The sequence below is a fragment of the Dysidea avara genome, chromosome 5 (assembly GCF_963678975.1).
Source record: "Dysidea avara chromosome 5, odDysAvar1.4, whole genome shotgun sequence".
Lineage (NCBI taxonomy): Eukaryota > Metazoa > Porifera > Demospongiae > Dictyoceratida > Dysideidae > Dysidea > Dysidea avara.
The window spans coordinates 21,137,422-21,155,370 of NC_089276.1; the positions used below are offsets into that span (position 1 = coordinate 21,137,422).

General features: G+C 37.6%; 2 protein-coding genes across 2 annotated transcripts in view; both read left to right on the forward strand.

Annotated features, from left to right (window-relative positions):
- The first annotated feature begins 335 nt into the window (after positions 1–335).
- LOC136255107 (E-selectin-like) lies at positions 336–12,163 on the forward strand. Its single transcript, XM_066047825.1, has 6 exons — positions 336–696; positions 2,061–2,247; positions 9,361–9,549; positions 10,995–11,168; positions 11,710–12,070; positions 12,148–12,163. The coding sequence occupies exons 2-6, from the start codon at positions 2,208–2,210 to the stop codon at positions 12,161–12,163; spliced, it is 780 nt and encodes a 259-aa protein (XP_065903897.1). The 5' UTR covers positions 336–696; positions 2,061–2,207.
- Positions 12,164–12,200: 37 nt separating this feature from the next.
- LOC136256169 (sushi, von Willebrand factor type A, EGF and pentraxin domain-containing protein 1-like) overlaps positions 12,201–17,949 on the forward strand; it is a 49,224-nt gene continuing 43,475 nt past the window's right edge. The window contains exons 1-3 of the mRNA XM_066049115.1: positions 12,201–12,285; positions 13,639–13,821; positions 14,826–15,017. Of these exons, the coding sequence (XP_065905187.1) occupies positions 12,240–12,285; positions 13,639–13,821; positions 14,826–15,017 (421 nt within the window). The 5' untranslated portion in view covers positions 12,201–12,239. The remainder of the gene's footprint in view (positions 12,286–13,638; positions 13,822–14,825; positions 15,018–17,949) is intronic.

Below are 17,949 nucleotides of genomic sequence, written 5' to 3' on the forward strand. Positions count from 1 at the left end.
ATACATGTATACACTGTAGGAATACATGTATATAGAAAATATAGCGTTACCTGTATATGAGGTACTAGATTTTTAGAAATTGCACAACACCAACTTGTTAATTTTGCAATTGTCTTACAGGCTGCGAAAATGCTGGAATAGATTTGGTTTTTGTGCTTGATGGTTCTGGAAGTGTTGGATCTAGACGGTTCCAATTGATATGAGAATTTACTGAAAATGTGACTGCTGTCTTGGATATAGGCCTGCAAGATAGTTTGGCTGGAGTGATAGTGTTCAGTTCGAGTGCATCAATTCACTTTAACCTACAACAACACACTAATGCTGCAACTCTTCTACCAGCTCTCAATCCTGGCATACCATACCCAGGTGGATCCACTAACACAGCAGCTGCTTTACAGCTTCTGTTATCCAGTGCACAAGATGGTACAATGGGAATAAGAAATGGACGTACCCAAATAGTCATTGTTGTAACTGATGGAAGGTCTAATAATCCAACAGAGACTATAGCTGCTGCTAATTCTCTTCATGCAGCTGGTATCTATCAGGTTTATGCTGCAGGATTGGGTGGTGCTAACATGGCTGAATTGAATGCCATTGCTAGTGACCCCTCACTTGTGTTCTTTTTAAATGAATTTGACGTGGACAGTGTTATGGAACTGACAGAAAACTTTACTCAAGCTATTTGCCAAGAACAAAGTTAGTTTTTTAAATCATTTCAGGGATCAGAGTTGTGATAGTATGTGTTAACTTTATTGGTACACCAGAATCAATCTATAGGTGTAATTTGAAGCATTTTGACTAAAATACCAGCTTATTTAATATGCCATTTTTGGAAAAATTATTGAGTTACACTGTACTGTAGTTCTTTTGATCGCTACGGCCCTATTGATGAATATTCACATCAAAGCCTTATGTCTCTTATATTTTTGTGATACAGATACTGAATTGTATGCAGATATGTACAACCATCTAAAAGTTATATTTGAGAGTATAGGGAGATTGTGGACAGCTGTTACACAGCAGTCTGCAGCGGTTACAGAGAGGGTTTCCAAGGGTTTCAGGAAACCCCCTTTTAAAAATGTTGGCTTTCAAGTTTGCACCGAAACCTAACACAACATTAAGTTTGGCAGCATGAAAATGAGAACAGTATTCGGTACTCCAAAACCATTTATAATAGCATAAAACTCACATTCACCTCTCAGGGAAGGATTTACAAAGGGGACGGAGGCTTCTTTAAAAGATAGATATACTCTAATAGAGCAGTCATGTATACAGTGGACTCTCAGTTATCCAAACCCCAATGTGTCTCAGGCAATGGTAAAAGTGTTCAGATAAGTGAATTGTTCAGACAACTGAAGCCCATACATTTATATACAGAGCACAGTTGAAATACTCTAATAGAACATAATTATGTGTGTGCTCAAAATACTCTAATAGAACAGTCATTTTCAATTTTGGATAAACAAGGGTACAGATAAACAAGGGTTGGATAACAGAGGGTCTGCTGTACTCTAATACAACATTCATATATCCATGTGTTTATCAATAATATGGAGATGAATTTCATTGGTGGAAATAATGTATATAGAGAGCTAGTTTTCAAAGGGTTTTTGGGTTTCAACACCAGACATTGTTTGTAACATTACATATCTTGGTAATGAAAAAACTGTGCAACAACATACTGAGTGACCTGAGTGTGACCTCATGCTACTATAGTCTGCACTTATTTTTAGTTATGGTTTTCGAGAAGGCCACTAAAAGCTTGATGCTTTGTTTTTGTACAAAATTTTTCATGATAAAACTTTTGTAAAAATATTTCGTATGATTTACTTGAATGACTGCTCTATTAGAGTAGTTCAATCTTACATTAAAAGTTTCATGTAAGAATTTTTGTACAAGTTTTACATATGAAAATTATTTTACAACAAACAAAAGTATCAATAGACTAGTCTATGCTGTAAAACTCCCCAAACTTGAAGGAGATTATGTCCCACCACTATCCCACTTAAATTTCCATTGATTCATCACCAAGCGTACAGTATTTTTCATAATATTTATAGCTTGTCCACCACTTACTGCTCCTGATAATGGAGATATTGATTGTTCACTGGGAGATGATGGACAACCTAGTCTTGGAGACTCTTGTACCTTCACATGTGATGGTGGCCATGAGCTAAGTGGTAGTGTCATTAGGTCTTGCCAGATTGATGGAAGCTGGAGTGGTACTGAGACTATTTTGTACACTAGGTATGTTGTTAGTTTTAACATTCATCTACAAGTTTACTGTATACATGCATCGTCTAGAATTAGTTGTTGATATATTCCAACCCTGCAATCTGGTTATCTAAATAATTATAGTAGTGTTCTCCTTGTTAGGAGTGCAGACCTAGTCCTATAATATCATATTACTCTAATAGAGCAGTCATGCATTCTAATAGAACAGTAAGTAAAGTATACTTCAATATAGTAGTCATAGTTTTCTAGATTATCTGATATCATACAGTATTATGTGATACAGTAGCTTCCAACATGTGTAAAATGATCCATGCTATAACTTTGCAGAATCCAGGAGAAAGGTGAAACTAGTTATGGCTTGAAAGTGACATTGGGCTTGTAAAGTTCATACAAGCATCAGCTAGTTGTAAACAAATAGATCTAGAAAAAGCAAAATTATAATTATGGCCTAAAACTCTAATTGTGAGGGTTACAGTTCTTAAAGTGCTAATGTGCATATCCCAACCTCTTTTTTCTCCTCATTCTTCCCGGTATTTATAGCTATACTATATCTGAAAAATTACTTACATGTAATAGTTGTAACACAAGCATTCAAAAACGTGTGGAAACACTTGATGAATAAGATAATAGTACTATGCCCAGCATTTTCAACTTGTAGGGTAGCGAGGATCACAAAACGCTTTCCATCTGCATAGGTTTTGTGGCCAAATTCAACTCGTGCATACTAATCACATGAGCATTAATCCACCACCACCATTGATTTTGGCCTTAACGTCTATATAATCGCTTCCCAGGTGTAACTCAGGCTACATTTCATATGTAGCCCAGGCTGAATACAAAGTGTTTCCCGGGATTTGAGGTGTAAAAGTGTTACATGTTATTAAATACAGCTTGTACATACTGTGCTTTATTTCTACTTGCAAAATGTATTGTAAATTGCTGTAACTACTCTAACAATGATTGCAAGTATTTATCATTGTTTTAAACTGAAAACTCTTTCACTTATAACTTATTACTTCTTTTTTACTAGCTGATCTCTCTACAGGATGACTTGTTTCTAGCTGATCTCTCTACAACATGACTTGTTTCTAGCTGAACTTTCTACAGGGTGATCTGTTCATAGCTGAACTCTCTACAGGGTGATTTGTTTGTAGCTGAACTCTCTACAAGGTGACTTCTTCTAGCTGATTTCTCTACAGGGTGATTTGTTTGTTGCTGAACTATCTGCAGGGTGATTTGTTTGTACTAATCACATGAGCATTAATCCACCTCCACCATTGATTTTGCCTTAACGTCTATATAATTGCTGCCCCCAGGCTACATTTCATATGTAGCCCAGGCTGAATACGAAGTGTTCCCGGAATTTGAGGTGTGAAAGTGACATGTTATTAAATACAGACATACTGTGCTGTATTTCTACTTGCAAAACGTATTGTAAATTTCTGTAACTACTCTAACAATGATTGCAAGTATTTATCATTATTTTAAACTGAAAACTCTTTCACTTATGACTTATTACTTCTTTTTACTAGCTGATCTCTCTATAACATGACTTGTTTCTAGCTGAACTTTCTACAGGGTGATCTGTTCGTAGCTGAACTCTCTACAGGGTGATTTGTTTGTAGCTGAACTCTCTACAAGGTGACTTCTTCTAGCTGATTTCTCTACAGGGTGATTTGTTTGTTGCTGAACTGTCTGCAGGGTGATTTGTTTGTACCTGAACTCTCTACAAGGTGATGTCTTCTAGCTGATCTCTCTACTGGATGAATTGTTTCTAGCTGATCTCTTTACACGGTGACTTGTTTCCAGCTGAACTCTCTACAGTGTGATGTGTTAAGTTTGTAGCTGAGCTCTCTCTTGTTTCTAGCTGACCTCACTATAGAATTATAACTTGTTTGTATAGCTGAACTCTATATAGGTGGTTTTTTGATTGGTCGCTAAACTCTCTACGTGGTGACTTGTTTGTACTACAGAGTGACTTGTTTGTAGCTGAACTCTCTACAGGGTTACTTGCTTTTAGCTGAATTGTCTGTAAGATTAACTGGTTGTAGCTGAACTCCCTACAGAATAACTTGCAATGCAATATAATTTTATAATGGAGTAAGTTATAAACGTAGCCGAATGCTTTATTAGGGTGACTGTTCTATTAGAAGTATCTCAATCTCGCATTTGCTACACTTGGTTGGCTTTCGAATCATAACTCAGTGGTTTGTAATCCGATTATTCTGTACTACTGCAAGGACTTTCTATGATGATTATTCCAGCTGCATACCAATTTTCAGCTCATTGCACTAAGCGGTTTGCCTGGTAGGCGTGAAAACTAATAGTTTTTATTCATAAAAATCAATTGCATAATTGTGACACAGATTGGGTTTTGTGTCATATCTCCATGGTCTTTATCTCAATTCCTTTCAAACCACCAAAAAGGCACTCCTACAATGGTTACTCCATCTACATAGCAATTTTCAACTCATTCCTCCAAGGGGTTTACCCTGTGGGCGTGACAGACCTTCAACCTTATTTTACGCAAATAATCAGTCATACCTCCGTGAATGTTCATCGGATTCCTACCAAGGGGCGGATCTAGAAATTTTCAGAGGGGGTTTCTGGTTCTTTGGAATTGCAACTTCAGCCTAGCTGCAAGTTAAAGACCAAAAAAGAAAAAAAAAGGGTCGCTACGTGTGAAGGTGATTTCAAAGGTAAAAGTATGAAGTTTTGCTAATAGAAAAAGCCATAATATGTGACCAGATTTTACAAAACCGATCCAAATCGCACATCAGGCAAAATCAAACCAACACCACCAGTGGATAGCTACTCTATTTTTTTTCCACGGGCTAGATGGTCCGGCTGCTCTTGCCACCACCCCCAGCACCAGTTGGCATGTGCTGGACAACTGTTAGAGGATAAAACAGATTGGACTCAGTAGTCCCTGTGCCCATCAAAGCGGCCCATCTCTGAAGAGACATTAGCTGATCGAAGTGAGATGGACCTGCTACCACGAATGCACACTGTTGCAGAGCGCAACAGTGAAAAAGACAATGTGCACCTCATCCAGGCCAGAGTACGGCTATATGTAGTTGAACTTCGGCGGGACAGTAGGTCAGCCAGACGTCTATAGAAAACTACTGCCTCTTTTCCCATACCCCCAGTAGTAGTAAAAACAAGGGGGGTAAAAGAAGCCTGCTCTACCTCCCTAATGCGGTCTCCATATTCTCGCTTCTTCTGTAGTTCGTGGTGCCGATACAGTGATGATGGGATACTGGATTGGCAGTAACTCCGTGCGTTAGGGTGAAAGACCCTTACATCAAAAAAGGCACTTTGTCGCTGCCCCCATAATCCCCTAGCATGAATATCATCCCTAGCTTCATCCTGTCGGTTTGCAGACCTTGGCTCAATACTTTCCCCAGTAAGTGGTTGTAGAGGAGGTTCAATGGCCACATCATAACAAACCTTAGAAAGCCATTCAGCAGTGATGTTTCGAAGATCATTGTGGCGAATGAAAGTGAGACAACCATGTTTGCATATCATTGCATGGTCTAGGGAAAACATGGCCCCACAAACACAGTGACTTGGTATATTCTCAAGCTTCCAGTCATATCTCAAATGCAGGGCATCCCAAAATTCTTGTTTAGACAGATAGAACCCCTGCTCAGCTAAAGGTAGTGCTGTTAACCAGGAAGAAGCACCTGGTTCACTGTTCAAATCCATCACCCGCTGGAATTGGGCAGAAAGATCAGATCGGATCTCTGATGCTCGTACCTTGGAAGCACAGCGACGATCTTGATGAACCTGAACCTTTATGGAGTGGACATCAGGTAATGGTGCTTGTACAGCCTGGTCGAGGATAAGAGATTGAAGAGAGGCTGTAATCTTGGTAGATGCAGTAAACTGGGAACCTGCTATGTGTATAGGGTTTACTATGCCAAGGCCACCCAGACGACAGGGTAAAGAAAGAACTTCCTGCTCCAGAGCAGAACAGCAGGCACTGTGGCCAGTCAATGAAGGAATCAACTTTTAACGAATGGCATCTTCAAGTGGTTGGAACAGGAGGCCAACATCAGGAATGGTTCTCATGATATACACCCACCTACCTATCATCCCATGTGTGAAAGCACAATAGGCTGCATGTGGGCGATTTGCAGCAATACTAGCAAAACTAGACACTTCAGCAGTCCAAGTACAAACCTTCATATTCCTCTGCAAAGTCATGAGAACCCAGTGCAGCACCAAGATGGCGCTGGCCTTGATCGGTAATCTGAACATTGGTACCACCAAATATGGAATTTGCAACAGGTAACAGATGAGGCTTCACAATCAATACAGTTTTCAAAGCATTTGGAAAATATCCATAGTCTGACCCCAAGGAGGACAGTAGCTGCCACCAAGACATCAAGGCTTATAATGTTCCAACTGCAGTGGCATCATCTGTAGCTACTCTATCGTACTACTAGTTTTGACCATCAGTACTACTCAAACTACTCGAGGCTGGTTTTAACAGACATCTTTTCTGGGTGGTGTTGAGTGCTCAAATGGCGGTTTCAGGCCTTGTGAAGGACCTGGCTTGGCAAGAATCAGTGGTTTACTGGTGGACAGCCTTATAATGTTGGCCAGACGTTTTCTCTGTTGATTTTGCTACATATCAGCCACTAATTATAAGGAGCCAGCACAGCACTGTAATCTTGTGTCTGGACTCCAATCGTGGTCTGCCTCCATTTTGAAGTCTATCTCTATGCCCCACTCCACCCCTTTGTGAGCACTCGTGATACAACTTTGCTCGTCCAACTGCTCAGATTTTCTATCTTATTTGGCGGGAAACTCTACAAGCAGCTACAAGTACTGGAAGTGGCCAACAGATTGATGCATCTTTGTTGTAAATTTCATATGTGTGCTTGCTATCCTTGGAGGATTATGCTGGCTTCAATTCTTTAAAACAATTTATTTGTGCGATTTGGATCGTTTTTCCAAAATCCAGTCACATATAATACTCTTTGTAATTTTTATCACCGAGACGAATCGTAGGGGCGCACACTATTTCAGAGGGGGTTTCTGGAAACCCCAGAAACTCCCATAAAACCGCCCCTGGTTAATACTGAGATCCACCTTAATGAGCCCCTTATGTGTGCCAACTTTCAGCCCGATTGGAGCAGGCATTCGTGTTTTATGGCAGATTTTGCAAAGTGTGCGAAATGAAGAAGAAAAAAAACGAAGAAATTAAAACGAAATTTTGTTCGCTAGTATCTCGGAAATAGCTGGAGCGATTTTTTTTCAAATTTAGTATGTAGACACTCCTAACTGGCTGGCACGTCTCTAGCAAATTTGGTTTCAATCGGATAAGGGATCACAGAGCTACATACAGTAGGTGTGAAAATTGCGTTTTCTTTCTTCCTGTTAATATACTCACGGTGTGGCGTGCTGGCTTCTTGGGCCACACGACACACTACCATGTGTCTTGATCTAAACCAAAGTAGCCATGCTGTAAAAATATGGTGCAATCTCCAGTCCAGACTGAAAAAAGTTGTGAAACCAAAAGTAGCAACCAAGAAATGGCTGCAATGATGTTAATGTCATTGCAGTGTTATTTTTGTAATGTGTGTTTAGGGAAACACCCTTGTACAGGCTATGCCTTTTGGTTCCACCCTGTCATTTTGACAAATTAGATAAATAATATGATAATAATAATGCTATATGTTAATAATGCACACAGCCATTATTAGCATTAACATCATTGCAACATTTCTCAGCCACCACCTTTAGTGATTTTCACAACTATTTTCACCCAGACTATTAAAGGCTGCACATTTTTTCCGTATTGTGTTGTTTTCATCTTTAATAGTCTATATGACCCCCAAAATAGGCTGGCTTTGGGGTTTATTTTTACCCACTTCTTATATACAGACACAATGACGATTATTCAAGACTGAAGTTATAATTACATTTTTTCATTTTCATTAGACTTTTTGGTAATATTATTGTACTCTAATAGAGTGTACATTTCTTTTCTAATGAATTCTAATAGAATGCATATAGAATGTTCTAGAACAATCAAGAATTTCTATTTGCGACCAGATTTCACAAAACTGATCCAAATCACACATCAGGCAAAATCAAACTAACACCACCACTGGATAGCTCTACACCATCATACTACTAGTTTTGATCCTCAGTACTACTCAGACTACTCTAGGCTGGTTTTAACAGATGTCTTTTCTGGGTAGTGTAGAGATCTTGAGTGGTGGTTTCTGGCCTTGTGAAGGGTCTGGCTTGGCAAGACACAGTAGTTTGCTAGTGGATGGCCTGATAATGTTGACCAGATTTGTTGATTTTGCTACATATCAGCAACTAAGGAGCCAGCACAGCTATGTAATCTCGTGTCTGGACATCAATCTTGGCCTGCCTCCCCTTCTAAAATCAAATACTACACATGCTACAAACCCCATAAGAAATTTGGTGCTTTAATCAAAAAGTAAATGGTTTTGTGGCTTAGGTGCTGGACTATGTACGCATGAGTTAAAAGTGAAAATCGTGATTTCTTCCTTCCTGTAAATATACTCATAGTATGGCGTGCCAAATTTCTTGGTCACAAAACACACATTACTGTGCATCTTGATATGCAGTGTTGGGACAGTTACTTTGTAAAAGTAACTAGTTACACATTACATATTACTTGCAACTGAACTATTTAGTTACAGTTACATATTACCCATAAAATAAAGTAACTATAATAATATTACATATTATAATTATTACTTTGTGTCCACAACCCTAAGCTGTCACATGTGAAACTACCATCTTATCACGTGACATGATTGCATTGTTGGACTATGTGCAAATCTTAGTTATAGTAAGAAGCTGATGAATAAGCTTCGGCTTCACTCAGTGGATCACAAATGAAATTGGTAACTTTGTTACGTATAGTCATAATATTAGATTCGTTACAGTAACTATATTACTTAGGTAACACTTTACATTTGTAAGTAAAGTAACTTGAGTTATATTACCTGTTTTTATAGCGTATTTCATTATATTACTTAGTTACCTCAAAAGTAATAATATTACATAATGAATTACATAAGTAACACGTTACCCTCAACACTGTTGATATGTTGTATGAATTCTCTTCTTCAGTCACATGTCCACCACTAACTCCTCCTGATAATGGAAGGATTGAGTGTTCACTGGGAGATGATGAGACCTCCATTGAAGGAGGCAGTTGTGTTTACATATGTGATGAAGGCTTTGGGATAAGTGGTACCATTATTAGAGAATGTCAGAGTAATGGGAGTTGGAGTGGTGATGAGCCTACCTGTGAAAGACGTAAGATGATGTTTTGTGACTAGATTACATGTATTACATACATTGCAAATTCAAATACAATTTTGTGCACATAATGTGCAATTTAAAGACAATATGCAGTACAGTATATGTGACCAGATTTTACAAAACCGATCCAAATTGCTCATCAGGCAAAATCAAACTAACACAGCCAGTGAATAGTTACACTATCGTACTACTAGTTTTGACTCTCAGTACTACTGAAACTATTCGAGGCTGGTTTTAAGAGAAGTCTTTTCTGGGTGGTGTAGAGATCTCGAATGGCGGTTTCTGGCCTTGTGAAGGGTCTGGCTTGGCAAGAATCAGTGGTTTAATGGTGGATGGCCTGATAATGTTGGCCAGACGTTTTTTTTCTGTTGATTTTGCTACATATCAGCCACTAAGGAGCCAGCACAGCCCTTTAATCCCATGTCTGGACTCCAATCATGGTCTGCCCATTCTATTTTGAAGCCTATCTCTATGCTCATCTTCCACCCCTTTGTGAGCACTTGTGATATTACTTCGCTCGTCTAACTACTCAGATTTTCTGTATTATTTGGTGGGAAACTCTACAAGCAGCTACAAGTACTAGAAGTGGTCTGAAAGCCAGAGGCGTAGCTACAATTTGGCAAGTGAGGCAGTTGCCTCACCAAATATTGGTGAGAGCTACATTAGACCTTTTAGATGCATTGAAAGCTTGCATTAACAAAGTTTATATGCTATTTAGTTCGATTTATTGTGCATAGTAAGAGTCCATCCAGGGGCAGCTCCAGGGGGTTACTGAGGTTTCAGAAACTGGTCAAACAAGATCGATATACTCTAATAGAACAGTCACCCTAATAGAGCACTCACCCTAATACAACAGTCAAGCAAATTTTTAATATAGTTTTGATATATAAACTATTTAAATTGCTATCTTATATGTTCTAATTTTCCCAGGAGAGCATAGCCCAGACCCCCTGGATTGACATGTTTTGCATGCTATATTATACCAGTGCTTATAATCCTCATGACAAGGTATACCATATGAGCATTCTTTGTAATTACCATAATAGTAGGACTAAACTTACCTCCAGATTCAATCTTGTAACTCTTAATTTTCAAAAATTTTCTGGGGGGAAGGGCATGCCCCCAGATCCCCCTATCTGGAGCATGCTACACAAGCTGGGTATGCTTACACGCTAAAGTGCATGCATCATTCATAAGCATTGCAAGGTCTGTCTCACCTATTTAAAATTTCTAGCTACACTCCTGAAAGGTAATAGATTGATGCATCTTTTGCGTAAATTTCATATGTGTGCTTGCTATTCCTGGCAAGTTATGAGTACTTGAATTCTTTAAAACCGTTTATCTCAAAACTTCTAATGCGCGATTTGAATCATTTTTCCAAAATCCAGTCACATATAGTAGCTTTAGAAAACATATCAAGGAATTAATATTTTCTTCAGTGTCATGTCCACTGCTTACTGCTCCTGATAATGGAATGATTGACTGTACTGGTTCACTGTTTGAAGACACTTGTATCTTCTCATGTGGTGATGGTTATGAGCTAACTGGTAGTGAAAATAGAACATGTCAGAGTAATAAGACCTGGAGTGGAACTAAAGCTATTTGTACAAGGGGTATGCTATAATTATGCTCATGTTATGATGTCATGGATACCATGCTGTTTTCATGATGGTATATCTATACCAAAATAGGAGCAGCTTTCAAACAAGTTTAGGGTAAATTAATGGTGGCAGTCAAACTGTAAATTGATTAACTTTGTAATTTTGTTTTTATTGAACATTTCATGGTCAATTACCATACAGTGTAATATACACAGAATAATTGGTGAGTAAAATATTTTGCAACAAGAGAGAAGATTGTAATTAATATGATTTTAATTTGGTGATGCACAGATTAACTATGTTGAGACACACAAGGTGGAGCCACGACATAATATTTTATAAACCACTCAGGATTTATAGCCTTGGCCTACTAATTACAATGTGTAGAGTTTATAGTAGAAAAACAAAAAAATGTTTATATACATGTAGCTATATACATGTATACACTGTAGGAATACATGTATATAGAAAATATAGTGTTACCTGTATATGAGGTACTAGATTTTTAGAAATTGCACAACACCAACTTGTTAATTTTACAATTGTCTTACAGGCTGCAAAAATGCTGGAATAGATTTGGTTTTTGTGCTTGATGGTTCTGGAAGTGTTGGATCTAGACGGTTCCAATTGATACGAGAATTTACTGAAAATGTGACTGCTGTCTTGGATATAGGCCTGCAAGATAGTTTAGTTGGAGTGATAGTGTTCAGTTCGAGTGCATCAATTCACTTTAACCTACAACAACACACTAGTGCTGCAACTCTTCTACCAGCTCTCAATCCTGGCATACCATACCCAGGTGGATCCACTAACACAGCAGCTGCTTTACAGCTTCTGTTATCCAGTGCACAAGATGGTACAATGGGAATAAGAAATGGACGTACCCAAATAGCCATTGTTGTAACTGATGGAAGGTCTAATAATCCAACAGAGACTATAGCTGCTGCTAATTCTCTTCATGCAGCTGATATCTATCAGGTTTATGCTGCAGGATTGGGTGGTGCTAACATGGCTGAATTGAATGCCATTGCTAGTGACCCCTCACTTGTGTTCTTTTTAAATAAATTTGACGTGGACAGTGTTATGGAACTGACAGAAAACTTTACTCAAGCTATTTGCCAAGAACAAAGTTAGTTTTTTAAATCATTTCAGGGATCAGAGCTGTGATAGTATGTGTTAACTTTATTGGTACACCAGAATCAATCTATAGGTGTAATTTGAAGCATTTTGACTAAAATAACAGCTTATTTAATATGCCATTTTTGGAAAAATCATTGAGTTACACTGTACTGTAGTTCTTTTGATAGCTACAGCCCTATTGATGAATATTCACATCAAAGCCTTATGTCTCTTATATTTTTGTGATACAGATACTGAATTGTATGCAGATATGTACAACCATCTAAAAGTTATATTTGAGAGTATAGGGAGATTGTGGACAGCTGTTACACAGCAGTCTGCAGCGGTTACAGAGAGGGTTTCCAAGGGTTTCAGGAAACCCCCTTTTAAAAATGTTGGCTTTCAAGTTTGCACCAGAAACCTAACACAACATTAAGTTTGGCAGCATGAAAATGAGAACAGTATTCAGTACTCCAAAACCATTTATAATAGCATAAAACTCACATTCACCTCTCAGGGAAGGATTTACAAAGGGGACGGAGGCTTCTTTAAAAGATAGATATACTCTAATAGAGCAGTCATGTATACAGTGGACTCTCAGTTATCCAAACCCCAATGTGTCTCAGGCAATGGTAAAAGTGTTCAGTGTTCAGACAACTGAAGCCCATACATTTATATACACTGTTGAAATATTGTAATAGAACATACACACGTGCTCAAAATACTCTAATAGAACAGTCATTTCCAATTTTATATAAACAAGGGTACAGATAATGAGAATTGGATAACCAAGGGTCTGCTGTACTCTAATACAACATTCATATATCCATGTGTTTATCAATAATATGGAGATAAATTTCATTGGTGGACATAATGTAGGGAGTTAGTTTTCAGAAGTTTTTTGAGTTTCAACACCATTGTAACATGTAACATTACATATGTAGGCAATGAATAACTGTGCAACAACATACTGAGTGACCCGAGTGTGACCTCATGCTACTATAATCTGCAGTGATTTTTAGATATGGTTTTTGAGAAGGCCACTGAAAGCTTGATGTACTGTAATTCGCTTTGTTTTTGTGCAAAATTTTTCATGATAAAAATTTTGTAAAAGTATTTTTGTATGATTTACTTGAATGACTGACTGCTCTATTAGAGTAGTTCAATTTTACGTAGATTTTCGTGTAAGAAATTTCATGCAAGTTTTGCATATGAAAATTATTTTATGAGAAAAAAGAAAATTATGGTACCAATAGACTAGTCTATGCTGTAAAACTCCCCAAACTTGAAGGAGACTATGTTTTCCACTTAAATTGCCATTGATTCATCACCAAGCTTACAGTATTTTTCATAATTTTTATAGCTTGTCCACCACTTACTGCTCCTGATAATGGAGATATTGATTGTTCACTGGGAGATGGACAACCTAGTCTTGGAGACTCTTGTACCTTCACATGTGATGGTGGTCATGAGCTAAGTGGTAGTGTCATTAGGTCTTGCCAGATTGATGGAAGCTGGAGTGGTACTGAGACTATTTGTACACTAGGTATGTTGATAGTTTTAACATTCATCTACAAGTTTACTGTATACATGCATCATCTAGAATTAGTTGTTGATATATTCCAACCCTGCAATCTGGTTACCTAAATAATTATAGTAGGGTTCTCCTTGTTAGGAGTGCAGACCTAGTCCTATAATATCATATTACTCTAATAGAGCAGTCATGCATTCTAATAGAACAGTAAGTAAAGTATACTTCAATAGAGTAGTCATAGTTTTCTAGATTATCTGATATTATGTGATACAGTAACTTCCAACATGTGTAAAATGATCCATGCTATAACTTTGCAGAATCCAGGAGAAAGGTGAAACTAGTTATGGCTTGAAAGTGACATTGGGCTTGTAAAGTTCATACAAGCACCAGCTAGTTGTAAACAAATAGATCTAGAAAAAGCAAAATTAATTATGACCTAAAACTCCGGTAATTTCGAGGGTTACAGTCATTAAAGTGCTAATATGCCTATCCCAACCTCTTTTTTCTCCTCCCCACTCTTCCCGGTATTTATAGCTACTGCATCTAAAAAACTGCTTACATCTAATAGTTGTAACACAAGCATTCAAAACATGTGGAAATGCTTGATGAATAAGATAATAGTACTATGCCCAGCATTTTCAACTTGTAGGATAGCGAGGATCACAAAACGTTTTCCATCTGTTTTGTGGCCAAATCCAACTCGTGCATACTAATCACATGAGAATTAATCCATCCCCACCATTGATTTTGGCTTTAACGTCTATATAATCACTACCCAGGTGTAGTTCAGGCTACATTTCATATGTACCCCAGGCTGCATATGAAGTGATTCCCAGGATTTGAGGTGTAAATATGTTACATGTTATTAAATACAGACTGTGCTTTATTTCTACTTGCAAAACATATTGTAAATTGCTGTAACTACTCTAACAATGCTTGCAAGAAATTATCATTATTTTAAACTGAAAACTCTTTCACAATGACTTATTACAGAAACAATATTTCATATCCTATAGTTCCAACATGTCCACCACTTACTGTTCCTGATAATGGAGATATTGATTGTTCACTGGGAGATGATGGAGAAGCTATTCCTGGAGACACTTGTACCTTCACCTGTGATGATGGTTATGAACTAGGAGGTAGTACCAGTAGAGCATGTGGAGATAATGGAAACTGGAGTGGTACTGACACTACTTGTACAAGAGGTACTGTATGCATCAAATTACATTATGGGTATCACATGAGGTTGGCTCAGTCTTCAATGATATAGACACACCCTCATATAGTGACCAAATGGCTTTGACAGATGTGCAAACCTGTGCAGTGCTGATTGACAAAGAGTATAATTATGCTTTACACTAGTTTGGTGGGTTCATTACTAAGACTGCATCGATACCACATTTTACCACATTTTACATCCAATATCGATATCTAATATTCTATTGTCCATTTATGAAACAGGTTATGAATGAACCAATATTAAAGATATAACTGATGCTTGAAAAGTGTGACTATGGCTGTACTAAATATGCTTCCAACAATGTGATTCATTTACTGTACAGTGTTTGTAGCTTCTGTACCTATGACTGTTCATAAAGTGTTTTTAATCCACACTTATCTGTTTGTCAGTGCAATGTCATGGAATGAAAAATGAAATGCCAAAAAGTGGCACAAACCTTTCAGAAGCAAACAAAAAAAAAAACCTAGGGATTCAAAACCCTGCCAATCCATGCTAGCCAAGGGAGTTTGCCATTGTTACTAGGAACATTGCAGCATGTTTATAGTACTTATACTACTTTTCATATATGTAATATTCAAGTGAAATACGCATAGACTTGCAATTGATTGATACTGATACTTACAATGTAATCAAAAACAGCCAAGCTGTAAAAAAAATAGTGCGGCCCGCAAAAAGGCTATGGTGAAAAAAGATGTGAAATCCAAGGTGGCGGCCAAGAAATGACTGTGATGGTAGGTTAATGGTATAAATTTTAATAACAACAATTCAGGTGAATTTTGTGCCAAGACCAAGCGGCACCAAATTTACTTGAATTGTCGTTATTAAAATTTTTACCATTAACCTACCAACCATCACAGCCATTTCTTGGCCGCCACCTTGGATTTCACATCTTTTTTCACCATAGCCTTTTTGGGGGCCGCACTCTTTTTTTACAGCTTGGCTGTTTTTGATTAGATATCACTTCTTATTGTACGTATTTGTATACCCCAAAGCTGGCCTATGGCTGGCTTTGGGGCTTTTTTAACCTATCTTTTTTCTTTACCACAGGAAGAAAAAAGATTTAATCATAATCAAGATTTAAAGCAGATTTTTTAATGCTTAAACTATTTTTGATCTTATCAGTAATTATACAAATTATATAGTTATATATATTTATTAAATGCTGATTATTTCCTACAGGATAACTTGTTTGCAGCTGATCTCTCTGCTGGGTGACTTGAAATGCAGCTGGACTCTCTACAGGGTGATTTGCATGTAGCTGAACTCTCTACAGGATTCTCTCTACAGGTTGACTTGATTCTAGCTGAACTCTCTATAGGGTTATTTATTTGTAGTTGAACTCTCTACAGGGTGATTTGTCTGCAGCTGAACTCTCTACAAGGTGACTTCTTCTAGCTGATCTCTCTACAGGGTGACTTGTTTCTAGCTGATCTCTCTACAGGATGACTTGTTTTTAACTGAACTTTCTACAGGGTGATCTGTTCGTAGCTGAACTCTCTACAGGGTGATTTGTTTGCAGCTGAACTCTCTACAAGGTGACTTCTTCTAGCTGATTTCTCTACAGGGTGATTTGTTTGTACCTGAACTCTCTACAAGGCGATGTCTTCTAGCTGATCTCTCTACTGGATGAACTATTTCTAGCTGATCTCTTTACATGGTGACTTGTTTCCAGCTGAACTCTCTACAGTGTGATGTGTTAAGTTTATATTTGAGCTCTCTCTTGTTTCTAGCTGATCTCTCTATAGAATTATAACTTGTTTGTATAGCTGAACTCTATATAGGGTGGTTTTTTGATTGGTTGCTAAACTCTCTACGCGGTGACTTGTTTGTACTACAGAGTGACTTGTTTGTAGCTGAACTCTCTACAGGGTTACTTGCTTTTAGCTGAATTGTCTGTAAGATTAACTGGTTGTAGCTGAACTCCCTACAAAATAACTTGCAATGCATACAATGGAGTAAGTTATAAACATAGCCGAATGCTCTATTAGGGTGACTGTTCTATTAGAGTATCTCGATCTCGCATTTGCTACATTTTATTGTTAATCAGCAGGACCCTCCAGGGGTATAATGCTGATGTGCAATTACATGTGTACAATTTCAATTAGTTACTTAACTATATAAGTATGTACAATTACGACAAGTTACTTAATTATATACATATGTACAATTACGATAATAAACTATAAAAATATATACAATTCCGATAAGTTACTTAACTATATACATAGAAGGGGATAATTTTTGCTTAAATTCTTCAACACAGTCAGTCTCAATAATCTCATCATCTAATCTATTCCATTCTGGTACAGTTCTTGGCAGGAAGGAATATTTATATACATCAATTCTTGGTTGGTAAGGTACTAGTTGAAAGTTGTGTGAGTGTCGGGTCCGTAATACAGTAGATTTAAATGGGAGATAACAGTTCGGTATAATTAATAAGTCATGTAGTACTTTATATAGTAAAACTAGTCTAGCTGATTTGCGACATTCTTGTAGTGTAGGCCATTGCAAGTTTTCAAGGATGTTAGTGATGCTGTCTCTATTATTTCGTCTCCATGGTTGACCTGTGACAAAACGAGCAGCTCTATGTTGTACCATCTCTACTTGATTTATGTTGGTTTGGTGATATGGATCCCATATTGGGGAACAATACTCTAAAATAGGCAAGACAAATTGTTTATATGCTAGCTCACGTAGATGGCTAGGACAATGCTGAAGATTTCGTCGCAAAAAACCAACAGCTCTGTCTGCCTTATTGCAGATGTAATCTATATGTGGTTTCTATGAAAGTGTACATGTAGTTGGCTTTCAAATCATAACTCAGTGGTTTGTAATCTGATCCTTCTGTACTACTGCAAGGACTTTCTATGATGATTATTCAGCTACATGCCGATTTT